Source organism: Crinia signifera, chromosome 4 (genome assembly GCF_055691185.1).
Source record: "Crinia signifera chromosome 4, ASM5569118v1, whole genome shotgun sequence".
Classification (NCBI taxonomy): Eukaryota; Metazoa; Chordata; class Amphibia; order Anura; family Myobatrachidae; genus Crinia; species Crinia signifera.
The window spans coordinates 168,880,706-168,908,179 of record NC_139220.1 but is presented as its reverse complement, the minus strand read 5'-3'; the positions used below and the strand labels follow the sequence as shown (position 1 = coordinate 168,908,179).

The window sequence follows — 27,474 nt, the reverse complement described above, 5'->3', positions numbered from 1 at the left end:
TGAATCAGACCTTCAATGTGACAGATGATGTTTTCTGTGGTGGACATGCTTTGCTGGAAAGATCGCTATTTAATGTCTGTCCTACTGTTATTAAGGTGGTGCACCAAGTCCAACACGGTCTCAGTGACCTGAAATAATCACTGTACACCCGATAAGTTGGTGATGAATTTTAACCACTGATTTGTCCTAGATGCAGATATTTAATCACCCTACACAACTCAATGTTTGACCAGGTTTACACCAGCCCTGCAATCTTACAACTGATGTTGGGACGGTATGATTGATATGCAGTGCAATCTAAAGGTTGTGAGGGGATGCAGTGCTCTACCTGCTCTGACCTGGTGGGAGATTAGAATAAAGGAGATCATTACACGTGAGAGGTCTTGTAGCCTTCATTTGTGAACAATCTTTGTACAAACCTTTTTACAGCCATTTGTAAAATAATGTAAAATGTTGAAGTCTGAGCAGCGTTTTTGCTGTAAAGTTGGTGCTCATTGCTTGATTTGTCAAACATTGAACATGGGGACTAAACTAACAAGTTTATTTTATATTGATACTTATTTCAGTTTTTTAATCAAGAAACTGGTGAAAGTGCCTGTTTATTTCCCTTGTATTGAATTGGATCTGTGCATTTTGGATGTCACTAAAGGCTACACCCCAGAAGTTGTGTTGGTTATAGAGAGCTGGTATATGAAATGCACATGTAATTTATGTTCATTACAGTATGTATTCCTTTCTTTCACAGGAGCTTTCTTCCTGTATGCAGCGTTTGCCTTTGTTGGACTCCTATTTATTTATGGCTGCCTACCAGAGACTAAAGGAAAGAAGCTGGAGGAAATTGAATCTTTATTCGAAAATAGACTTTGTACATGTGGTGCCTCTGATACTGATGAGGGGAGGTATATAGAATATATTCGTGTAAAGGGAAGTAATTATCATCTTTCTGACAATGATGCATCTGATGTGGAATAACTTTCCTCGGCAGATGCATACTAATCATTTAAAAGCCTTCTGGAGAAGGACAGCTATAGGTGACCTCACAGTCCTGATTCTGGTCTGGTTATCTCAAGAGTTCAAAATGAACCTACTGAATTGATGTTTATTACTAAACTGGAAGATAGATTCAGTGACCGTGCAAAGCAAATGTGTTTTGCTAAGAACAAAATGTCATATTCTGAAATCTCCTTTTTATTTTACAATCATCAATATGTGTGTTGTATGACTATAATCATTTATATTTTTAAAATAGAACTAAAAGCTAAAATTATCATGTTACAAATGCTCAATTTAAGTCTTCCTTTTTGTTAATTCCATGAGTGGATAGCTAACATTTCCATTTTCACTGATGTGCATATGATCAAATTGTAAATGCAGAAATAATATTGCACAAATTAGATTTGTAATAGCTGTAATCTCTCTTTCTCTCTCTCTCTCTCTCTCTCTCTCTCTCTCTCTCTCTCTCTCTATATATATATATCTATAGATATATATATATATATATAGATATATATATCTATAGATAGATCTATAGATATACATATTAATACGAACAATATGTTGCAGGAAATTTTTTATAAAATAATTTTACATTTTAAAAAATAAAATGTAACATGCCATGCCAATAGAATTAAGTATAGATTTCAACATATAATAACATTCCAAGTATTGTGTCAAATGATCAATACCGACAAAAGCACAAATTTCTATTTTTTTTTCTTTCATTTTTAGTTAAGGTTTAAAAGTAGCCAAAGCTGTTTGTTTGCTTAACAATACTAACTGAAAAAAGAAAACTGTGTGGTGTGAAGGGTTCTGAACAAAATGCAGTTTATATGTTTACATTCATGTTACTGTTGTGTTTTACTTGGTTTACTATGATTTGAACACTTGTTTCTGTTTATGTAAGTACAGTATACCAGTCACATTATCAGAGTGAAATAGAAACAATGTCCATGATAATGCATGCTATTAGGTGCGTAAAAGATACTAGTTGCCAATGACATGTCCTTGTATTGGAATCAGACTATTGTAATTATTGGTGGGGAATTCAATTAACCATGAAAATGATCACACTTAATTGATCCCCTTGTCAATTGTCCCCAAAAGCCAGCACTGCCAGGGATTTTATTTTACCTGCCCGGAGGAAGTTGAAACAAAATTCCCAATAAGTTCTCTTTTACTTGTATACAGGAACATACCTAGTTTTCAGGTGAAAAAAAATGGCCTGCAAGTAAAATGCACCCCGTGTTACAGCTTCTATACTGCTTTGACCCTGATCCTGTGTCTGCCTTGTATGTCACTATAAACACTACCATAATGAGGGCACAATAAGCTTTGAAAGGTAACCTGGGTCGCTCCTTTAACACCACAGGAACTCCTCCCAGGCGTAGAAAAAAAAAAGTACACAGGTTTTGAGGCCTTTGGCAATTTGGACTTGGGTAGGCCCTTTCACACATATTTTTTGTGTGAAAGGTGAGTAAGAGAGCACTGACATTTAAGGTGGTTTAAAAAGTTTTAAGAAATTGTTTACAAGTGCAGATCATTTTATTTAAAATACTTGATTACTGTGCACCAACTCATTTTTATTTCAGTGGGTTACTTGGATTTAATGGCAGAAAATGAGAATTATATTGCCACGTTTTGCCATATCTGAATTACATATTGTGCATATAGTCTAATGTGTATGCTCTGTTTCATTTTGCTGCACAGTCAATCAAACTATATCACGTAGGGCACTGTACATATTATAGAAGGTCGGAATGACAGATTGTTCCATCATTCAATTGGGGAAGGTCCGGGACGAAGGGAAATCACCCTACCATCAGCCCATTGTCCGAAAGTGTACCCGTCCTTCTGTGTTGAGAAATTACTAGATGTTCCAAAGATTAATAATACTACAATGCATTGTCACTAATGTTAAAAATGGAACAAGTACATGCTGGTATAGCAAGTACGTATATATTCGGTAGTAAATATAATTTACATATCTGTGTAACATTGTAAAAGCTCCTGTAAACAATTTTCTGCATGGCCTGGGGTTTACGGAAAATACAATGTACTGTAAGAAGAAATACATGGCACTATAAATGTAGATATTTGCTGGCCTAAGGAAAGTTCTCAAAATGCTTCTGCTAGGTTATGTAACAGGTTTATGTAACTAATAACTAATTATCCATCATTTATAGATAGGGTAATATTGAAATGCAATTATAATACCCCTTTCACACAGAAAATGAAATACCCGGGTGAAGCAGTTCCACCCGGGAATTTCATTAAATACACGGGTCCTTTTTCTGTGTGAAAGATCACACCCGTGTCGTAAATCCCGTGTCTCCGACCCGGGAATTGACCAGGGTCGAGGACACGGGATTTATGACCCGTGTTGACCCTTTCACACAGAAGAAATACCCGTGTTATTCAGCAAATTACCGGGTAGAAATTTTCAACCCGGTAATTTGTTCTTCTGTGTGAAGGGGGGTCAGGCTGCTCCCGGGAAATTGACACGGCATTTGAAATGCCGTGTATTTGCCGGGATTTTCAGACTTTTCTGTCTGAAAGGGGTATTAGTCTATTCAGAGACACTACACTTTTAAAGAATTTGGTATCTTAAATTCCTGAAAAACGAATCCCTGATTTTAAGTCTTAATTTCGGTACTTGTTTAGTTTCATGGCGGCAGCTGTACGCTACGCTGTTTGAATCTTGGCAGCACGCCAACAGCTGCCTTACTTCTCTAAGCTATGTGATCAGTGGAGCGCCGGCAGCAGCGCTGCGCTAAGATCAGCCCAACGGCTGCCTTACTTGTGTAGTTTCACGGCGGCAACGTAAGCTAGGTTATCAGTGTAGCGAGCCCCGCATTACGCGTCCTCCCGACCTTTTCATACCCCCACTATCCACGGCATGGAGTTTATTTTATATAGTGTGCACGCAGATTACATGTAAGGTAATTAGCGTCCCCTCATGGGGCTTGCTGCGCTCACCACGTTTTGATCTCTGTGACTGGCTAACTACGCTGGGCGTGGGAACACGTGGCTGATTCTGAAAGGGACGCTACGTTAAGTACATAACTGCCGCCGTGAAACTAAACAAGTACCTTATTTTCATATGTTCACATGTACTAAAGGCACTTTGCTGCTATTGGTTGCATTGTGCAGTACAGATGGAGCCACTGCCATCTTTCTCTATAATAGGATTAAGTGAGTAATTGGATTATTTGGCTAAGGCGTCTATACATTTATTTGGCTTGAACCTTAACATTCACCTTAAGCTAGCTTAACTAAAGAATAAACTCACACTGACACAATAAAGACACGGACACCAAAGCAATTAGATTTAAAGGTCATAGGATATTTATTAAGTGGTATGACCCTTCTTCGTAAAGGGCTGGCAATAAGGCGTCACGGCTGCCCAGCTCTAGTCACATCAAAAATGGCGGCGACTTAAACGCCCCAACTGACTGATATTAACATGGGGACGACTGAGACGGCCCCATCCGACTAAGGCACAACCTAACGCTGGGAAGTCTCACCACCCCTTCTCTGGCTGGTGTGGACACTCCGCTGACGAAGTGCCCACAGCGCCCCCCCGCAAAGGCAGGACACCCCGCCGTCTTTCCCGGGGGTAGTGCCTCCCAGCGCCCTCTTATGCCACAAGTGACCGCTGGACCGTGACGCCCTACCGCCCCAGTTCTGATAATGGTAAATGTACCAATGAATTGACTATAAAATTGAAATGCCAAAGGCAAGGGAGGGTGGGTGGGGCTGAAGAAACTTTTGCAAGAGGAAGTATTTCCTGTAAGGACCTGCCTATATACCCCTCTCCTAAGCTCACGCCCCTAAGCTCTCCCATAGTCTGACCACAAAACTGAAACTAACTTTAGCCCACTAGCAGTCATTAACTCTTTCCTGCCAACCCAAAAAATGTAAGCCTCTTACGTACGCTCTGGCTTAGGCAGCCCTCGCTTTATCTAAGGCGTCTATACATTTATTTGGCTTGAACCTTAACATTCACCTTAAGCTAGCTTAACTAAAGAATAAACTCACACTGACACAATAAAGACACGGACACCAAAGCAATTAGATTTAAAGGTCATAGGATATTTATTAAGTGGTATGACCCTTCTTCGTAAAGGGCTGGCAATAAGGCGTCACGGCTGCCCAGCTCTAGTCACATCAAAAATGGCGGCGACTTAAACGCCCCAACTGACTGATATTAACATGGGGACGACTGAGACGGCCCCATCCGACTAAGGCACAACCTAACGCTGGGAAGTCTCACCACCCCTTCTCTGGCTGGTGTGGACACTCCGCTGACGAAGTGCCCACAGCGCCCCCCCGCAAAGGCAGGACACCCCGCCGTCTTTCCCGGGGGTAGTGCCTCCCAGCGCCCTCTTATGCCACAAGTGACCGCTGGACCGTGACGCCCTACCGCCACCGCCAGGCTCTTAAGAGATTAACTAGATGAGCTCTAAGAGCCGCCGCATGCCACCCACGAAGACCTACCTAAGTGTCCGCTATCCTGAACTAAATCTGAACTAAACCTCAACAAAACCCCCTAACCTAATTGAAGTGGAGGCTGAAAGAAAAAGTTCCTGAAAGAAAATGTTCCTAACCGTTAGAAATTATACATTGCATTGATTAGTACGGCAAGGTAAGTTAGTACAATGGACCCAAGTGAAGTCGAAAACTTGATAAAAACCTCTCGTGTGTCCCGGAAGGGGGAGGTGGGCCGAATTGAAATTAATAAGGACCCACGGAGGTAAAAATGCAAGAAAGTCCTTCACACCCCTGATTCCGGAACACTAGCTGTTCCAAAACCAGCGCCCATTGTCTGAACGGAAGAGTCAGGGAGCCTGCTGGCCGCTGCGCAGGTAGCTGCCCGCACAGGCAATTTCAGCACTAAATATTGCAGCCGCCGCAAAGCTTGCGGCGGCGACGCCAAAAATGGATCAGCACCAAAACCCAGGATTATATCCTGGGTCTTTTTTTTTGAAAAGCTGGTACTGTCTGAATACCTAGAGGAGGAAATCCGTTTCCCGCCGGATGATGCGTGAAGTCCCGGTCTCAGCCGCATCGGCGGTTCCCGACCTCACAGGGGAAGGAAGGACGGTGGATGTACCGGACGTCTGGACCCCGGCAGACGGACGTGCTGACCCGACGCCCTCGACAGCCGCCTCCGGGCAAGGCAAGAGGGCCGGCTGGGCCCCGGGAAGGATCGCGGGTATAGGTGGAGCAACATTCCCGCTCGGATCCATGGTGGATGGTAAAGAGGTAGTGGTGGCTGGAGCCGGCCACCTGGAAGAAATTGCTGAGGAGACAAAAGATGAAAAGTTACCCGATGAATTCACCGCGCTCTCGAAGGACCGCAGCGCGGCCCTGCCATGGACTGCAGCGTGGGGGGTATGGGGGGGGGGCGGAAGCTGATGCGGATCCGATTCCCCATGCGCATTGAACGGCGGGGCCCAAGGGGGGTATGAAGGGGCAGGAGGGGGCCCGAAGGGAAGGGACTGCTGCCAAAAGTTCTGCTGTTGCCAGGAACCAGGGGGACGTAACAGGGGTAACCCGGGGTTGCCTGCGAATGCGCGGACCCCAGTTGGAAGTTGAAGGACCATGTGGGCTGGGGACCGTAATGGGAGGGGAAAGGCGGGTAATGGGACGGGGATAAAGATGGTGTCATTGACACTGGGAGGGACTGCTGCTGGGAGGAGTAGGCCTGCCAGGCAGCCACGCTGGGTTGGAACCGCTCCCCCTGCCCGTATCCCTGCGCAGGTGAAGGACGGAGGGGGATTGCAAAGGTGGCCGACACTAAGGACTGGGCAGGCACAACTGGACCACGCCGGAGGCTGGCGCAGCGGGGGCCGCGGCATTCCACGCCGAACCCGCTGGGGCACGGTGCGGTGCGGGGGGCGGACCCCCGGCTCCCCGGCTGGAGACGGGGGAGCCAGGGGGGGAGGGCAGGAATGTCCGGCGCCCCTTGGGCAGCGGTGGTGAGGGTCACCGGTGCCCGTATTCCCCCAGGGGCAGGGACGAGCGCTGGTGGTGCCCGCCGCCCCCTTAGTGGGGTGGACGGGTAGGTGGGTGGGACAGGTTGCTGTGTGGCTGTCCCTGATCTCTTGGGGCCGGCCCTGGCTGGGGGCTGAATGAGGCCCCTAATTTGATATGCTGGGGACGGGGGTTGGGGCGGGGTTTGACGGGCGGAGGCGTCCCCGGGTGACCATGCACCCGGGAGCCGGGGGCCGCCATCCTATATGGTGGTGCTCGCTCCTCTGCACCCCTTACTGGTGGACGGGGCACCCGAGTGTGGTGCTCCGTGCGTGAGTGCTGGGACGCCCGTCCCGGAGAAGCCGGGATCGTGCACAGACGCTCGGGCGGAAGTGCCGCCCGTCGCGTCATAGGGCTGCACCCCCCTAAGAGCTGCGGCGTCATCCGCAGCTGCCTCTGGCCTAGCCGGCGGGGGACCGGACACTGAGGCAGCGGGCGCTGAGAGCGCGCCCGCTGAGGTGAGCAGGGGAGATGGAGGGGGAGCCGGGGCCACCGCAAAGACGGCCGCGGCCGGGCCCGATATGGGTGAGTCCGGATCAGGCCCCGGCAGTAAGAAGCCAGCAGAAAAAATCCAAGTGGGGGGGGGGGAGCAGGCTGAGAGGCCCGGGGGCGGGCGGGGATAACGCTACAAGGCCGGGGCAGCCCCTGAGGCGGGAGCCAGGGGGGGTTATGCATGCTGGGAGGTTGGATGGGTCAGATAGTCATCCAGGAAACGCCGGTGAGGGGGAGCTGGGCGGCAGGGACGGGACATGTTTTTGAAAGCGCAAGGGAGAAATCAAAAGGTGTAAAGACAGGCACTTAGCTGTGTAAACGCTGCTGGGCTGTGTCTGCATGCTGCTGGGCTGTGTCTGCATGCTGCTGGCCTGTGTCTGCATGCTGCTGCCTGTGACTGCATGCTGCAGGCTGAAGAAACTTTTGCAAGAGGAAGTATTTCCTGTAAGGACCTGCCTATATACCCCTCTCCTAAGCTCACGCCCCTAAGCTCTCCCATAGTCTGACCACAAAACTGAAACTAACTTTAGCCCACTAGCAGTCATTAACTCTTTCCTGCCAACCCAAAAAATGTAAGCCTCTTACGTACGCTCTGGCTTAGGCAGCCCTCGCTTTATCTAATCCCCTACTCTATTGTTCTATTTCTTGTATTGCAGCTGAGAACAATAGGATAGCCATGGCTAGCCATCCTGAGCCATGGCCTAAGGAAGATAGAAGAGATGGGCTCCTACTGTATGTTGGGTTTTAAAGTAAATGTGAGGTGTTGGTCAGGTTGATTTGAATTTTTGCCATCTTCATTGAAACTTGACATCCCAATACTGTTACAAAAAAGCAATCCGGCAATAAAAGCTAACAAAGTTATATCCTCGGAGTACGAAGGATCAGTTGGTGATAGTAGTAGCTCTTGGAATCTTTTTAAGAGCAAAAACAAGACACATTGGTCAACTGAGGAAAGGTCATGCTTGTTTTCGGATGCTCAAAAAAAACACAAGGAAAAAAACAGTTGTGAGCGGACGCACTCCTATCTGGGAAAATGGACGTTTCTTAAGTTTGTGTAAACAATTTTTTTTTTTTTTAAATGGGGAACATAAATTATCTTTATTAATATGATCCTGATAAGCAGATACCCATTGATTGTGCGAAATTGAAGAGGTTAAAAATTCTTGGACAAACAATACATATGTGTGCATAAAAATAAAGATAGTGTTAAAGATTAAAACGTGTTGGCAGATTTATTAGGGGGGATGCAGCTTTTATTTAAGGGGATTATTTCCCTTATGCTTTGCAGGTATGGGTCAAACTGCTGTACTAGTTGTAAGGCTATTATGTTTCAATTGGCCTTAATAGGCTTAACAATATTTGACAATTGGCTTTATATTAAATAGCCTTATGGGTGTTATATTAAATAGCCTTATGGGCAATGTTCCCTCTAATTTTACGAAGGCTGTGTGCGGCAAAAGATTTTGGCTGTGCAACTTTGGAAGGGATTTTAAATTTGTGTGCGTCACTTATATATAACTGGAAAATGACATTCAGCATTTGTGTTAACTTTACTTCAAAATGATATTAAACATTCAAAACACAGCAAACAATGTAGTTAATGGGTGAAACACACATCAATTGAGTCCACAAATGCAAAAAGGGACCACTGCTGCTTTGTGCGCTCTGTTGTAATGTCTGTGCGCACGCTTGTCGAGTTGTGTGCGTGCGCACAGCTTAGAGGGAACACTGCTTATGGGTGTGTCACTTAATACATATTGTACATGTTTTAATACAATGTATAACAGCACACTTTTTGCTGGCTCAAAGCCCGGATTTTCGGCTTTGCAACAATGTACAGTATATGAATTTAGTGTGAGGTCGTCTGGCATTCACGTGAGCTGGCAGAACCCTCTATTTTACATGCTTGTGGGGACCTCTGCTGGTGGTTGATGGTACACTATTAACTTAATGGTATGAATGGCTATTCAGCATGGAATTAATGAATCACCTACAGACGATCTACTGAGTGACCTCACCACCCAATACACAGGGGTGAGAGCATTGATAAGCAGCACAGTATAATAGGACCCCTTGGTCCAAGTGAGGTCACTCAGTAGATCGTCTGTAGGTGATTCATTAATTCCACGCTGAATAGCCATTCATACCATTAAGTTAATAGTGTACCATCAACCACCAGCAGAGGTCCCCACAAGCATGTAAAATAGAGGGCTCTGCCAGCTCACGTGAATGCCAGACGACCTCACACTAAATACATATACTGTACATTGTTGCAAAGCCGAAAATTCGGGCTTTGAACCAGCAAAAAGTGTGCTGTTATATACATTGTATTAAAACATGTACAATATGTATTAAGTGACACACCCATAAGGCTATTTAATATAAAGCCAATTGTCAAATATTGTTAAGCCTATTAAGGCCAATTGAAACATAGTAGCCTTACAACCAGTACAGAAGTGTGACCCATACCTGCAAAGCATAAGGGAAATAATCCCCTTAAATAAAAGCTGCATCCCCCCTAATAAATCTGCCAACACGTTTTAATCTTTAACACTATCTTTATTTTTCAGCACACATATGTATTGTTTGTCCAAGAATTTTTAACCCCTTCAATTTCGCACAATCATTGGGTATCTCCTTATCAGGATCATATTAATAAAGATAATTGGAGTTCCCCATTTAAAAAAGAAACGTCCATTTTCCCAGATAGGAGTGCGTCCGCTCACAACTGCTTTTTTCCTTGTGTTTTTTTGAATGTTGACCTTCAGTTGTTAGGATAGCACCCCCGCTATGCAAACATCAGCACAATAGCGGCATAGGCCCGATAGAGGGCATAATTAACCCTTAGTGTGCAGAATCCAAAACCTCTCTTCCCATTGTTTTCGGATGCAAATGCAGAAAACATTTATAGATGAATGTAGCGGTTCCCAGACTGTGTGCCATAGGAAACTTACAGGAGTGCCATAGGTTGGTGCAGTGGTTCCCAGTTTTTTTCTAAATCAGGTCATCCATGAGTATCAGAATTGTTTTCCGGCACTCCTAGGCCAAAATGTTCTCATTGAGAAAATCTTAGGATCAGTTATGTAGTAATGGACAGTATTAATTTCTGTTAGTCCACAATTTGCTTCTTACCTTGATGAGAAATAATATGAATTTGTCATGAACCACCAATCCAGGGCAGTCCTGCAAGTCCTTCAAGGTACCCCAGGGTGCAACGTCACAGTTTAAGAACCACTGGGTTGGTGGTTTAGCACCAAATACATTTATTTATTGTCAATATGATGGGAAAAACAGTAATCGTGGCTGACAATCATTACATATGTGGCCAAATAAAACCATGACACACAATCACAATTTATTAACTCTTTTATTTAAATGAGAAACTTTGGTTAAGAGGTGTTGTGAAAAATATTACATAGCTATAGCAATGTGCCACAATTACAAAACATACAACAAAATAAGGAATATTTTGTTTTTTAAGGTGTTTTGTGTGTTTTTTTTACTTTTTGTTTAGAGATCATTGTTTCTAAGATTTTTTTTTCTACTAATATTAAGAATTCACATGGTTTAAAAAGTGAAAGTCTGTACTTCAATTGTAATGGAACTATAGAGGTTGAGATGGAATTTTGTTAGATGATGACTTCGCTAAATTACTGCCTGTTCACTAGGTAGTAAATAAACGCAGTGATCAAGGTATTCACATGTTTCTGCAATTTCATCCGTTGTATAAATTGTTGCTCAGTGAACTACATATTCCTGCATCCATATTGCAGTCATTTTTAAACAACCTTATAAGACATTTGAAGACTTCAGTTCAAGTTTTGACGTCTATACGTCCAAAGTAGTCATCTAAAGTTTCTCATGTTGTATTCTCTGTAGCAGAGATCTAAAGTTATTTCAACAAAGATATATATTATTACAATTGCCTATCACATGAATTACACCTCAGGAACTGTTAATGTTGTTTTTTTTTTTGTTAGACCAACATATTTGTAGCCCTGACACAACTACTACAGATTCTGATACAGTTGTATAGAATATTCGCCTCAATCCTTATATGGCTGCTATATTGTACATTTTTTTTAAAGCCTTTATTATATTATGGTACAATGAACATAAAATACAATACTGAAAAATATAAGCAAATAAGTGAGGACATCCAGTGATCAGAGAAAATAGACAAATAACAATAACAAGTAAAGGCATGTATGGTATAAAGTACCAAAGATGCCAGTTACAGGCTTAGAAAAACTATTTAGAGATGTACCACATTCTTTAAGGTTGAGAAATTAGGGTACAATATGTAAATTTGCAGAAGGTGGAGGTAGAGGGGTCTAGATCCAGATGGGAATCTCCATAGTAGGGCGAACTGTAAAATCTTTAAACAGATGGTAGGAAAATTCGGAAATATGAGATCCGGAAGGTGGTTTACAAGATAATGGACAAAAAAATCAATTTTTTAACCATACAAGATCCTGGAGAGAGGGTGGTGTGGAGGAAGGGTGCCGAAGGATGTTTTAAGCACGCTGCTATCTCGCCAGTGGCTGCTAAAAAACTGTAAATATTTAGACTGGAAGCCCTAGGGATCTCACTAGACTGGAGATTTTAAATTTAAGAGTAAACATGACTGTAAAGCTGGGTACACATCTAAAGATTTATCTGTCTATAGGGAACAAAAATCTGGAGCAAGTGACGATTATTTGCTTCAAACTCTGTAAAACAGTATGATCGCACCCGTTATTGGCTGGATCGCATGTGTTTTGCATGTGTTTTGCGTGCAATGCGATCCACGGGCAGTACAAAAGGTATGTGCAGCACATGCTTGTTGTACTGTGCGATGCCCGCAGAAGCGCGCATCGGACCATGTCATCGCACTGTGTATGGGCACCTTAAATCAAACGACTTTAACCAATTTGTCAATGACTATTGTCTGCCTTCCAACATTTGGAAGCAAATGATTGACGCCAGATTTTCCCATACATTACCAGCTTTTTGATCCTTCCAGGCAGATAAATCTTTAGGTGTATACCCAGCACCTGCAAGAGGTAATCAAGTTTTCAACTTCTGATCAGAATGGGCAGAGTTTAGGACAATCCCACCATATATAAATAAACGTGCCTTCCAACATCTAGTTCCTCCAACAACCGGTGGGTATATATTGCACATTTTTAATCAGATTGGCCTTAAATTTTACTTCAACAGAATGCACGGACCATAATTATCCTAGTTCTGTTCAGACTATAATTCTGTGATATTGCAAGGAAATGGCACTCTGCAAAATGTTGTTGGTAGCGAAACATTGTACCATCAGAAAATCACAACTCTAGAAAACCACCTCCTTTATCCATCTTTGAGTGAAATGTGTTGGAATTATATTGTAGAAATAACCATTTCTCTTTTATGATATGTTTTCTATCACCATCTGTAAATGTGTTAACAAAATGGCAAGCAGTGCAAGCTACACTCTAATTCTACACAACTAGGGCTTTAACTTAGAAACGTGTCCTCATAAACTGTGGTTTCAATATGTGCATATTATTAGCACAAATAAAACACCTGGAAGCAACAAAAGTACAGTACATTTCTAGATTGCATTGATCACTTTTTTGATGTGCAACATTTGTACATCTGTGTGTGAAATAGCCTAAATCTGTTTGCAAATTTCTGCAATGCGGCAGCTGCAGCTTTATTTATGCCTTGTTTCATTGTGCTTCATCTGCAAATTTATATTTGTTTAGAACTAATCCATGTATGTTAAAAGTAGCAGCCCAAAGTCTCTATTGCATGGTGTTTTGCTGTGATGGCATTGCAATTAAAGCACAAAATGTAAATTAAAGACTGTATGCTATACATATCGGAACGGCTTAATTAGACCAGGTCTCTCATGCCACATAGTATATTGCAGCTAGTTGTGTGAGGACACAACGTTACAAACTTACTAGTTATTCTATAAATTGTTAATCCTAACAATTATATAGATCAGCATATTCTGTTGTGCTTTACAATTGGAACCCCAGTATTAAAACAATACTGGTTATATAACTCCTGCTTTGGAAAACAATTGTGGAGGGGGGTGTATAAGAAGAGGCACTAAGTGACAAATGTGCTATATCCACCTCTATTTAACACTTACAATTAACCTTTATGTATTAAAGCAGATAACGCTGACATATTCTACAAAACTCTAACCATTATCATTTTATTTGCACATCTCCCTCTATAAGTCATAATTTATTCATATCATAAAGGTGGTTCACCAATATTAATATTTTTGCCCATAATGAAATGTTATTTCTTACATAAAATAATCTAAATTAAATTAACTATGTAAAATTGTTTATAGTCGACTCATTTCTTTTCAACTTTTAACTTAAGCTGGGTATACGCTGGGCGATATACCGTTAACGATATGTTAACTATGCACTTTGCCTTGGGTCGTGAAGGACCCCCCCCTCCCTAATGACTGTAAATGCAGTTCAATCTGACAACATCGTCAGCGACCACATGGATGGAGCAGGGCGCGGGTGAAATCACTGAACGGTATCAGTCAGTGTGTATGTGCAATATAATTCTCCCGTGGCATCGCCAATATGGGTAACTATATCAGGGGGTCGCGAGAATAGCGCAGTGTGTACCCAGCATTATTCTGCCTTAAAATGTTATCTATTTGTTTTTCTGGTACTTGTGTATTATCACCGCGCCAGCCTACGCTACATTTTCAGCGTAGGCTAAGCTACGTTGTCAGCGTAGCCCAATGGCTGCCTACCGGAATGTCCCCGCGGCAGCTCAGCGTAGTGTCCCCTTAAAGCAGCATAGTCACCATACTGTCCCCGCGAGCTGCAGCACTGTCCGCAGCATCCCCTAGCCTCTTACACAGTGCCGGTAACCGCCAGATCCCCTGCACTGGCGGACGCCGGCGATCCTGCGGGCACCGGCGTCGAGGCGCTCTATCTGCCTAAGATGCATGAGCATCTCAGTATTTCTTGCGGCAGGGTACAGCAACACTGACCATGTCCGCTTCAGGGAACTGGGGTTAGGGGTTCGGTAGCACATGCGTCTCATGCACAAAGGGGGTGCGGGCGCAAGTGTGTCTCATAAACAATAAAGGACGCATTTGCCAGTGCTTCATGTTACATACTGGCAAATGCTAAACCCCCACTATCCATGCCAGCCCAAAGTGTGGTGAGCGCACGTGTTATGCATCCTCTCGACCTGTTCATACCCCCACTATCCACGTCGGTGTGGAGTTGATTTTATAAAGTGTGGCTAAAGCCTGTGAAGGGACGCGTAAAACGAGCCCGAAGCGTGGCGAGGAATTTAAAGAAAACATTCACACCTGGCATATCAACCATCTTAAACAGTAATGACAACATTTGTAAACTGGCAACTGGATTATATTGAACAATAAAGAAGAAATAACAAGTCCAAGAAACTCTAAAAACAGTCATTCATTTTCTGCATGCCTTTCGAATGCAGCTGATGTTGACACAGCTGCGTCAACATTTGTGTCGGCTGTTGGGACCAGAGTTATTGTGTGTAAAATGCACAGGAAAGCTATCTCTGCACCAAGTGTTTTGCTCCATATAAACTCCTGTAGGTAGGAGTCAAGGTATTGGCACGCAGTGCCCCTCTATCTCATGTTACTCCACTTGCATGAACCCCAGAGCCTTTTAATAATTTGGGTATGAACCCGTGTCTGGGTCCATGAAATTGTAGTGGTTGTTGACGTGCACATGCTACCCCGCCTGCTCAAGTTGTGTGTTGTATGTGCGCCAACAGTAAATAGAATATGGTGGTACCCGGTTCAATATGCGTCTGGATGGCGGACATCAAAGTGCTGGCATCACGGCTGGCCACTGGTGTTATGAAACATTCACCTGTCTCACGGGATATGCCACCAAAGATTCACTGCTGAGGTAGGACGCGTCCAACATGATTCTTACGCTGGACAAATAGACTTTCGTACACCTCGACAATTTTGCCGGGTCCGCCATCCGTCGTTGGGGCTGGGACATCAAATCAAGGGTGCAGGCCTCATGCATCAAATTGTTATACAAAATGGTGGTTTTGTTTGATAACTTTGAAAATGAAATGCTTGTAAGCTTGTAAGCTCCTCTGCCCACGAAAAAATAAAATGCAGAAGGGTCAGAAACGTGATGCAACAGCCGTGAAACCAATGTGCCGCATGGAGACTGACCTTCTTTCTGCATGTTTTAATGTGGCAGCACAACATACTCCTTTATGCTCAAACGCCTTGGGTGTCCATTGAGACAGGTTTGCTTCTGTGGCAGCAAGTGGTGCTCTTGAAAAAATGCCATAGATTCCTCTCCATCTGCGGCAGGTTAAATATTGTCATTGGTTCAGCAGCCATTCCAAATTAATTTTAAGAAGTACAGCCGCAGTCAGTCGCTTCACCTCTGACTGACTACGCTGAGTGCATAAAGCTCCGCTAGCGCAGTCACAGTCCCTAGCGCAGTCACAGTTGCTCCACTTCGAAGAGACAGAAATACAGGCGCAGTCACAGACGCTTCACCAGACTGACTGACTACGCTGACCTGCTAGAAGGACACTATGCTGACTACCTAACTGGACGGTACAACTACACTGACACTACAGGCGCTGTGATAATACACAAGTAACTGCCGCCGCCGTGCTGAAGGGACACTATGCTGAATAGGACCGTACGTAAAATACTTAACGGGCACCGTGATAATACACAAGTACCGTTTTTCTTACAAAAATACTGTACATTGTAAAATATATAAACTCACATACAAACAAAATATGAAGAGTTGGGTTATCATACCCTGAATACTAAAGCCAATGGCATTTTGTTTTAGGCAATTTAAATAAACCCTGTTAAATGTTTTTTCGAAAATTATTTACCAACCACTTATTTCTGTGTTTTTACACAATCATTTTATGAAATTTGCCTCAAATTCCCTATGTTATCAATATAAATGTATTTTAAATTATGACCTAAAACTATCCTCAATACTAAGAGCACAAACAGGGCATTTACTATTACAAAGTCACTTTCATATACCTGAGAATCTGACAATTGCTGATGTTATTACACAATACCTTTCATGTCACTTGTACTGGCAGGGAAGACTATATATTTGACTCTATAATAACAAATTAAATGTTTGTGGTTCATAAAAAGAAATGTAATTTGATTACTGTTTATTGTAATGTTCATGTATGTACCAGGCTGAAAGCAGCACACTCACATTGCTTCATGGCAAAATCTGTATTTGTTGCGGGTACGACTTATGAAAAATATATACAGCTGCAATGTCTAAAATTCCTTATTTCTCAAAATAATTTACAATTTAATGTAATATATTTGTTTTCTAATATATTTTAATAGCCTTGTGTACAGTATTGTAAACCTATTTATGTGAACTAGGTTGTTGCAGTGTTAAAATGTCCACAAAGTAAACTCTGATTTTGTTATAAATAAATTTTGTGTACTTCAGGGTAAATTACTATGTCTGAGCAAGACCAATCTCTTTTTGCTTCTACTCTATGTTCACTTTCAAGTTTTTTTTTTTTAAGTATGTGCTATTTATAAGCACTGTGGTGTTTTGTATCAAATTGTCAATGGTGTATGAACTATATGAAAGTTATAATAAATTTTATGTTCATATAATATTTCAATTTTTATTTCATTTAGGTGTATTCAGAACTCTAAAAAATATGTAGTTTATCTTTTATGCGGTTTTGTGACTCATTCTCTTTTGAAAATCTACAGTACCTCCAATAGAAACTACCTTGTGTGGATGGATAGCACGAATAGTAAATATTTAGGGGGAAATTTTCTCTTAAGGAAATTTGTAAAAAATAGGTGTATTTGTATCCAGAAATACACTTATTTTTGACATTTACTATCCCGAAAATACGGCAATTCGTAGTCGTATTGATGTGCTATCAATACGACTACGAATTGCCGTATTTTCGGGATAGTAAATGTAAAAAATAAGTGTATTTCTGGATACAAATACACCTATTTTTTACAAATTTCCTTAAGAGAAAATTTCCCCCTTAATGTGGAATGTTTTCTTGAAAGTAGCGGAGATTAATTAACGCAAAAGCAAAATCGTAACAAAAATCGCAATAGTCAATGTAAAATACAGATGTGTCCTCATGCACTGTAGCTCAAGTCAAATAACCTTATTGCTATGACACATCCTGGGGGAGGGCAACTTGGCAATGCCAATAGTTTTAAACTCTCAAAATACGCTTCTTATTCACATAAATAACTGATCAATTTAATATGTAACATTTGTACAATTGTGTGCAACTTGTCCACACAGGTTCCTTTATATATATAGATGTGTGTGGGGGACTGATGTGCAGCTCCCTCCACATGCACTGAGGAATCCAGCCAGAAAACTGGTGTGCCCGTAGGAAGGCCACACATGCAATGGGAGAATATACCAACTCTGCAGTTAGGGCCATGGTGGGAATCAAACCCATGACCTCAGGGCTGAGGCAGTAATGCTAACCATTACACCGTCCATGGTCATATACTGTACATGTAATATTTCCAGGTTTTTTTTTCTTGTTAAATACATGCTCTTCATATCAGGATGCTCATTAGGTGCCTAATTTGTTATGCAGATACAGTCTCAATTAAAGACTACTGTATGTGCATAACACTTAGGGCGGTATTCAATGTGAATACCTGCGAGGTGCAGCGAATCCTTTTTTGGATTCGCTGCACATTCGCCACGTTCCGGAGCCGGCGGGCTCCGGTATTCAACGAGTCAGGGGCAGCGAGCCCCTGACTGGCGAATATGAGCTCCTGCGGCGATTGCCGCAGGGAGCCTGAGGACGGTGCCAGGCACATGAATAAAAATAGCATGCCCCTCCTCAGAATAAAAATCCTGATTTTTTGACACCAAATGTAAAAAACAAAACACTTTATTTTAAAAGTTCACATTCCACTTCACCATAAAAAGATAGCGATTGCTACTCGGTGAATCATGGCGAAAAAAACCTTCAAATGTATTCGCCATGTGGTCATTGAATAGGGTGATTCACCGTTTTTGTCAGAAATTCGCCAAACAGCACAAATTCGCCATAAAAACCTGGCGAATCAGGCTCATTGAATACCGCCCTTAATGGTACACTGTTTTGCTAAGAAATACTATCAGAACTTTTTTTAATGCAGATAAAATCATGATTACATACAGGATGTAATCATGGTATATACTTTATTGAGCAAAAGCAACTTGGGGTATAATTTACATCCTAATGTGCATGCATTCATCAGCGTAATAACATGCTTTCACCATAGTATCCCTTAGTCCACCATAATGGAACATTTCTCATGGCAGGACAAGGAAGCCAGGATGGTGGTCCAAAAGGCTACATCTGTTTTGCACCAGATGGGGGATTAGTTGTATTAGCTGGACAACTGTTCTAAGCTGCTACTAGTAACATGCCAGGCTCTATTTTCTTGTATGTTCTGTCATACTTTGGATATATAGAGCTACTTACCATACTCTGTACTGCCAATTCACTAACTTTTACTAACTTTTAGGATGCACCTGTTGCTGTAGTGTGGGCACTTCCATCCATGCCAGGTCAGTTTATGCTGTTTAGCCATTCATTCGGATTTCTATTACTCAGATAATACCAATATCTAACCCTGTGGAAACGCTACCAATTTAAACAGCCATCTGTCTCCTGTGCTTTGCAAGACCTGGTCCCAGTCTCAGAAGTGATTTCCCTGTTCTGTTTCCTGCTATTATTCCTATTATCTTTCTGGGGAGTTCCACAGTGCTTTTTATCCATCTGCTACTAGCAGTCCTGTGTTCAGAACCTTTGCAGAATTGTGCTGTCTGCTTGCTGCATTACCAGCTACAATCTGAGATTTACTATAGCCTTCTGCATGCAATCTGCAACACTGTTTACTACATAAGCAGATGCACATACCCTAGCACCCTAGTGTATATAAACTGACTATAAATAAGTCATACAAGCACTTAGAGTACTTGTATAGCTACTACTGATGGGTAGCTATACCTTTTCTATTGTTACTCTCCATCCTCCTTTTGTTAAGATCCGGGGGTTCTAATTGAACATTCTCACTACATTCTTATAGTTTAATATACTGTATTCCAGTTAGAGATTCATGCCCATCAATCCTAGCAATGAATACAGAACAAACTTTAAGGGGGTTATCCAATTAGGCACATTAGAACATTGAGTGCATAAACTGGACCTATTTGTGATTTTTTTTTTCACTATATTTTTACAGGCTATCCAATTAGATTGCACAAAAACAATACATTTTCTCACAAAAACACGCAGGTTCAGTAAATCCTGTGTGTTTTCACAGACTACTTTTACCTGAGGCCGGTTAAACAAAATCCCATATAATGTGGGTTACACACCAGAACGACCACGACCGATAGACAACAATGGAATGATTTCCCGTGGACTTCCTGGGAGCTCCTGGGCAGTCCTCAGCAAACTGAAAAAGACAAAGACAGGTATTCAATGCTCTGGCGAGCGCAAGGTAGCGAATCCTGTTTTGGATTCGCTGTGCGCTCGCCAGCAAATATCGCTGATCTTGAATTCGTGTGGCTCCCCCAGCCCACACTATTCAATGCGTCAGGGGCTCGCTGCCCCTGACTTCGAATACAGGCGAATGGTAGTGGGGAATGGTAGTGGCCCCCGCACAGCCTGCAGCAGCAGTCCTCCGGCAGCCCCAGCGCTGACATCAAGAGGTCTGCTACTGCTGGAGCCGCATATCTCTCCCCCCTCCCGTCCCCTCTCCTCCCTCCCCTCACCTCACCCCCAGCAGAAGGGCAGGGTGCTGCTGGGGTCGGAGCCGCTGCACTCACTGGTCCCGATCGTGCCTATGTAATGATCGGGGACCAGTGTGCAGTGAATATATGAATATTAATGAGTGGCTCCGGCTCCCGGCCCCCTGCTGGCGAATGTGTAAAAAAAAAAAAAAAAAATATTGTTTAAAAAAAAAAAAAAAAATTGAAAATATATTCATGTGCTGCAAGTATATGAATAAAAATAGCATGCCCTTTCATAGAAAAAATATTCTGATTTTTTTAACACCAAAAAAATAAATAAAAACGCTTTAATTTAAAAGAACACATTACAGTTCACCTAAAAAAGATGACGAATGCTAAACTGAGACTCATGGCGAATTTCAATGGAGAATGCAGCACTCGAATTGAGCATTGAATACACTGTCGGCGAATTCCACTGAAAACCCCATTGAAAATCACAGGCGAATTGTGGAGAATCATTTTCGGCGAATCGGCAGACATTCGTGGTTCATTTATGGCGAATTGCCTCCATAGAATATGGCGAATTGTTTTTTCTAACAGAAAATTCGCCATTCAACCAGGGAATTGCCAGATTCACTGAAAAAAACGGCGAATCTGAGGCATTGAATACTGGCCACAGGGTAAAAAAGTCCCAAGGCGCAGCCAATCTCTGCAGCCACAAGTTGGAAGAGGGACCACAAACGACGTCCCTGCTGGTTAGACTTGGCAGAAGAAGAACAAACTTGTTGGCGCTGGATTTGTTGTCACTAATTAGTTTGACAGTTGTCTCGGTTAAGGTTTGGTGTATATGAAAAAATAGATAAAAATGCAATGGGTCAGAGAAAGTAATTCACTAAAGGGGTATCTCAGTGACTTTAGGGAAGGGGTCCGTACCCAACTCACAGAAAGGAAAAGAGTAATAAACCTATAAAGGTATCTTTCACTGGTTAACCCTTGGAGTCACCTTGTGTTGTTTAGGATCCGACAAATATAGATGTGGATAAAGAGGGGTGCGTGCCGTACTCACTCTCATAAGTGGTTGAATAAAGAGCGTAACGGTTTCTTTGCTTATAGGGGTCACCACTCAGTGTAACAAATCTCTCATCATACCAAATAAGGGGTGACACTTGTTTAGATGCGTACCGTACTCACTAAAACAAAGTGTTGCTAGAAACATATAAGGGTATCTTTGTTTGGGGAGACATCCGATCCTTTCACCACCTCGTCTCAATTTCCACAGGCAGTGGTTGATATTGAGGGAGGAAGGAAAAACAATGGTACATTCGTAGTTCAAAAAAAGGTTTAATAAACCACACAGTAAAAAGATAAAAACATTGAGTAACACAATCACCTGAAGAAACGTTCACATTGGCCAATGACCGCATGTACAGGAAGACAGCTCACATGAAAGTCCTCAATCACTTTTGGCCAACATGTTTCAACGGCTGCTGCCGTCTTTCTCAAGGCTGTCAAACTAATTAGTGACAACAAATCCAGCGCCAACAAGTTTGTTCTTCTTCTGCCAAGTCCTCAGCAAACTATTTGCAAAAAATGTGTTTTTTGGCGTAACGATCGTGACCCGATCCCGATGCGACCGCGATGGTCGTAAAGACGGTCGGATCACTGGTTTTTGTTTTTTACAAGAACCTCATGCGACCGTCGTCAGATTGGCCTTTGAAATTTAAATAAAGTGGCTGGACTAGCTGTGGGGATAGGAATAGCAGCAGCCATGCTGAACGCTGCACATAGCTATTGTACATTACTTTGTTTTGCCTGCCATTACAAAGTGTCTTCTAACCCTGCACTGACAGTGTCCACTATGGAGAACGCAGTGATGGGTCGTCACCAGCAAGATTACCTGCTCTATTATGCTGTTATCTACCAGTTTGCATGGTAGATAACCACTGATTTAAAGATATAGTGCTTTTTGACATAACCACTGCAAAATTGTATATATGTAAATTACCTGTATATACTTCATTTATAACTTTTTTCTTGGCATGAAATTAATTTTATTTGACCTATGATTAGAACCTTACCATCACTCAATTGAGTAAAACACCCATAAAATCTATGGTGTATTACGGATAGGGGGATATGATGGTCATCTGTTCCATTAGATATTTGTGGCCATTTTCTTAATTTTCATTGCCAATGACAGTTTAATTTTGCTGTGGAATGGTGGATGTATATTAATTGTAACACCAGTATCTGAAATAAACCCTTATACTATCGCTGGGAATTAATGATAATTTACACAGCAATATCAGTGTATAATTAAATTGTTACACAATTTTATACAAAATAATTAATCATATTTTAGAGTATTAAAATTAAATATATAAATAAAAAAATAAGTGCACAGCAGAGAAAAATAAAAATAAAATAAAAAAATTACAAATTGAATCTAACAGAATAACCTTGTTAGGGGATGTAGAGTGCACCCCACCCGAGTTTCTTTTTTCTTTTAAAATACGTGGCCCTACTCGGGGGTGCACCACTGAACATCATTTTCACAGCCAAAGACCCGAGGGTAGTGGTCTGTGTTATGTCAAATATAAGGAAAATTCCTTCAAATTAAAATCAGTTACATCCCCACCTTATCTAATTATTGTGATAATTATCCCCAATAATTAGTGCAGTCCCCCACAACAACCCCCAACAACTATTATGCTGTGCTGAAGCTCAGGCGTCAGAGGGCCCAGCGTAGGAGAGGAAGACAATTCTGGACATTCTGGGCAAAGCAGTGGCTACTGAAGTGTCAGACTCTGCTTCACATGCCACTGCTCAGAGATATCAGGGAAAATAACCCGGACGACTACCGTAACTTTTTGCCATCCAGGAATTGCTGCGTCTGGTGACTCCCCACATCGAGAAGCAGGATACCAAGTATCGCATGGCTATCCCTGCTGAGGAACAACTGGTGGTGACTCTGAGGTTTCTGGCGACAGGATGGCCTCTTGCTGGCCAAGTTTGGATCCCCGCAAGCTTTGGGCCTCATCATCCCGGAGACCTGCAAAGCCATTGTGAAGGTGCTGCAGTACCAGTATCGCAAGGTAAGGAGGAAAAATACACTGTACACTTTATTGTGCAAACAAAACTGTTTCATTGATAATTTAGGCCTAGGACAGAAACAGGTTTTTTAGGCCTTTAATGTATTGCAAATATATAGAAAAATATATAATTATCGTGTTAACGCAAATATATAATAATGTATAAAAGATATCTTTGAAAAATCACACTACTATATATAAACATTTAAAAGTATCACCCAGTTTTAACTTTCCCAATAAGTATGGGCTACTGTGTGGCTGATGTAGTCTGCCGCATAAATGTAAAGGCTGTTGCACACATGACGCATGGCCAGATGCAATGGGCCCAGCCCAATTTATGTGCGCCATGCACCATGTGAGCAGTGGCCTTCACATATCTGCAGCTAAGACCATGTCTGTCGCATAGTACCCCATACTATTTTTAAATGGCAAAATAGACTATAGCTTACAGATCCTCAAAAACAGGAGACTCCGGATCATCCGCCAGTAAAGAAGAATATAGTTGACGGTAGTTGGCGGTTTGAGGCGGGTGTGTGTGGGTTGATTGGGTGGGTGTTGGAGGAAATTGTGTGCTGGAAGGGCCTGGTATGGTGGCTGGGGGAGTAGGCTCCGGTGTTTCTTCTGTATTAGCCATGCCAACTAATTTGGTGTCACTTCGCAGACCACCTAAACTACCCTGATACACCAACTCCATGCATAATTTATCAAATTTGAGTTGCTGGTCAGGAGTCATGTTGCGTATACACTCTGCCACGTAAGTTAAATAGTTGTCGTGTTTGTCAGGGTTCCTTTGTAGGACCCGCTGTGCCCTCGCCAGAAATTCTCCCTCTGCTGCTTCTCCTTTTTTCCCCTTACCACGCATTTTTTTAGCACGGTGGAGTGGGTGGCGGAGTGCATGTCAGAGTGGCAGCTTCACTCAATGGCCATGGATTATCAGACAGCTGAGACAGGTCCGGGTTTGGAGGTGGGTGGTCGCCAAGCTGTAAAAATAATGAAAAAGCACAGTTACTAATCAATTGTATTTACTTTTAATTTCGGTTCCCTGCCAGCGTGAAATGAATGGAAAGTCATCGGAGAGGAGTTTGACCAACGATGGACCTTCCCAAATTGTGGAGGAGCCATTGATGGGAAACATGTCCACATAGCCCAGGCTACCAATAGTGGTTCCTACTACTTTAATTACAAGGGCTATTTTAGTATTGTACTAATGGCTGTGGTTAATGCAAACTACGAGTTCATCTTCCTGGATGTAGGACACTTTCAAGGACACCAAGTTTTATGAAAGACTCACGGCCAACACCCTTCACTTGCCGTCTGTACAGGAAAATAAAGAGGGGCTTAATTTTGTGGCGGACAAGGCTTTTGGCCTGCCCAAGTACTTAATGAAGCCATATGCACAAAGGGGCCTTAACCATCAAAAAAGGATTTTTCACTACAGGCTATCCAGGGCACGGTGTGTTGTGGAAAATGCTTTTGGAATCCTGGTTAGCCGGTTTCGCATATTCCACACTGCCATCAACCTGAGGGTGGACAAAATTGACTGGGTTGTCACAGTGTGCTGTGTCCTGCACAATTTACTATGCAGAAAAGCCACACAGCAAAGGGCTACAGGCACAGCATTCCAAGAAGACCCAGATCTGCCAGAGGAGGTAGTGCAAATATCCTCCTGGCAAACCCCAACACAACCCTACAAGGGGAGTGCACGAGCCAAACGGGTGAGGGAACAGTACATGGCCTACTTTAATGGAGAGGGGTCTGTGGATTGGCAGGAGGAATCGATTAGATAGGCAACAAACTTGACCAATGTGTATGTACTTACCAACACGGACTGCGAATTCTCATCCTCATTCGCCATCACTTCTGGGTTCTCATTTTCCACCATCAGGACTACTGTCCTCATCGACTCCTGGCTGAGGGTGAATGTCATCCTGTCATAGTACCAGAGGGAGGTTTAGTACACCTGGTCAACTCCAGCACCAGACTTCTTGGAAGCCTCCGTTTTTTTTGTGTTCCTTCAGGAAAACATTCCTGAGATTTTTAATGCGTTTCCACACCCATTCTGCATTGACCTCTGGGTGGAATGGGAGGCTGAAGCGAGCCAAATCCTCCAGGGCATGGTTTCTTTGAATTTTGTTTGAATACTCCTTGGATTTTGTTCTCACCAAGTATTCGTGGGAACGATACCACTCAATAAAACCTTCCACGAATTCCTGCTCTTTCGCAGTAGACATGGTGACTATAAAAGGTTAAAAATATTTGTTGTTTAATTTATATCCATGTTTAATATAGTTTGTTTTATAGTTATAGTTTTATAGTTATTAATTCACCTAGTTCATATGTTTAAAGTATTTAAAATGTTGATAAATATGAAAAACACTATACATTTTATTGCGCACATTGCTATTCACACACACAGGTGAATGGGGCCTAGCACACAGTGCATAAAAATCAGCAATGGTGGGCAAAGATTATACAGTATATACACAGACAGGTGAATGGGGCCTAGCACACAGTGCATAAAAATCAGCAATGGTTACATATATACACAGACAGGTGAATGGACCAGCACATAGTGATATATATATATATATATATATATATATATATATATATATCACCCAGTTGTGGAATGGCGCCCAGATTAATAAAAGTCCATAAATATGGTGGTCAGATCTCCAGTGAAGCACTCAGGGTAGTTTTTCCGATCACTTTATTTTCAAAAAGATATTCAAGACACGATGTACAGAAACGTCCCGACGCGTTTCGTCTTACACAGACTTCATCAGGGGAACAATTTTGTGTCTTTAATTTAATACTGATTTCCAACCAGCAATGGAATTTTTTTTTTTTTATGGAGGTGCCTCCTACACTTAGAGTCCTCTTACAGGACAACCTTAGGTCCGTTAGCCTTCAAAGAATTCGAGGCCTTGGGTAATCAATTAAAGATGGTGAGTATGCTTAATATAAATAACCCAGTGACTTTATATTCACCGAAAATTCCTTCCCTGCCAATACTGAAATGCCTTGCCAAGTCTTATAACCTGTTAGATCCAATAGTTGACATGGATAACAGCTTATCCAAAATGTACAGCTTCAAACCAATGGGTCTATTTCACAAATCACTGTGTCCTGCAGGGAAGGTGCTACAGCTTATATATATATATATAGCAGACTTATTCAAATGGCACTCCCAAGATTTATCAATGCTGCGCATCGGCAGCGTGAGCAAAAAGAATAAAGCCAGCACAAGGCTTGTTTTTCCTTTATTCTTTTTGCTCACGCTGCCCCCGTGCAGCATTGATAAATCTTGGGAGTGCCAACTGAATATGTCTGCTATAATTCTCCCAATCGGGATGGAAAGGCAACCCATGTAGCTGTTCTACCCAGGACCCCCCTTATGTGTGTATATATAATATAACAAAGTCTCCTATGCCGCGCTAATAACAATATTAAAAGATGGTCGCCAATAACACTTAGCCCACTATAGTGTGGCTCCACAATCCTAATATACCCACAATAGTGTTATCCGGCACCCTACAATGTTGGAATGGTAATTCCTGTCTCTCTTAACTTTGTAGTTCACATGCAAAAAATTTTTTAAAACATAAAGTATTTCTTTTAAAAGACATTTAAAACAATTTTTCATGTCAGATTCTTGCCACAGATGCTTTTTTCACAAGATTATGGATGAAACATGAACCCAACGCATTTCGTCTCGTTATGAGACTTCATCAGGGGTATAAGTGTTTTGAATAAATCTTTGATAATTTTAGTAAAGGTTCTTCTAGTGGTGTTGGACAAATTTGTTTGAGCTGACCCTCTGGTAGAATAGATGGTCCCTTCTTTATTAGGTCTATCTCCAGTGGTTGGTTTAAGGTCAGGACAATGCTTTCCTTTGTAAGTCCTTCTTAACAATGATTAAGTGGAGGATTCTTTTAAAAAGGGGTTGAGAAGGTCCACTATTTGGCTGGGTAACGCCCCCGTATAGAATTCAAGACAGGGTCCAATCACGATTAGATATAATAAAAGCCTCTGTAAGTCCTCTAACATGTAAGGACTTGCTTGTAGGACTCTCATGAGAACACATGCAT

General features: G+C 42.2%; 1 protein-coding gene and 1 long non-coding RNA gene across 3 annotated transcripts in view; one reads left to right on the top strand and one right to left on the bottom strand.

The window, feature by feature from the left end:
• SLC2A13 (solute carrier family 2 member 13) overlaps nt 1-7,627 on the top strand; it is a 216,138-nt gene extending 208,511 nt beyond the window's left edge. The window contains exon 10 of the mRNA XM_083182944.1: nt 746-7,627. Coding sequence (XP_083039070.1) covers nt 746-972 — 227 coding nt within the window. The 3' untranslated portion in view covers nt 973-7,627. The remainder of the gene's footprint in view (nt 1-745) is intronic.
• Nucleotides 1-25,671, bottom strand: part of LOC146074621 (uncharacterized) — an 81,328-nt gene extending 55,657 nt beyond the window's left edge. The window contains exons 1-3 of one of the 2 annotated variants that reach the window (XR_014473440.1): nt 25,203-25,671; nt 24,239-24,363; nt 19,891-20,014 (exon numbers count right to left, since the gene is read on the bottom strand). This is a non-coding gene — a long non-coding RNA (uncharacterized LOC146074621). The remainder of the gene's footprint in view (nt 1-19,890; nt 20,015-24,238; nt 24,364-25,202) is intronic. The other variant, XR_014473439.1, reaches the window with a different exon arrangement.
• Between the last annotated feature and the right edge of the window lie 1,803 nt (nt 25,672-27,474).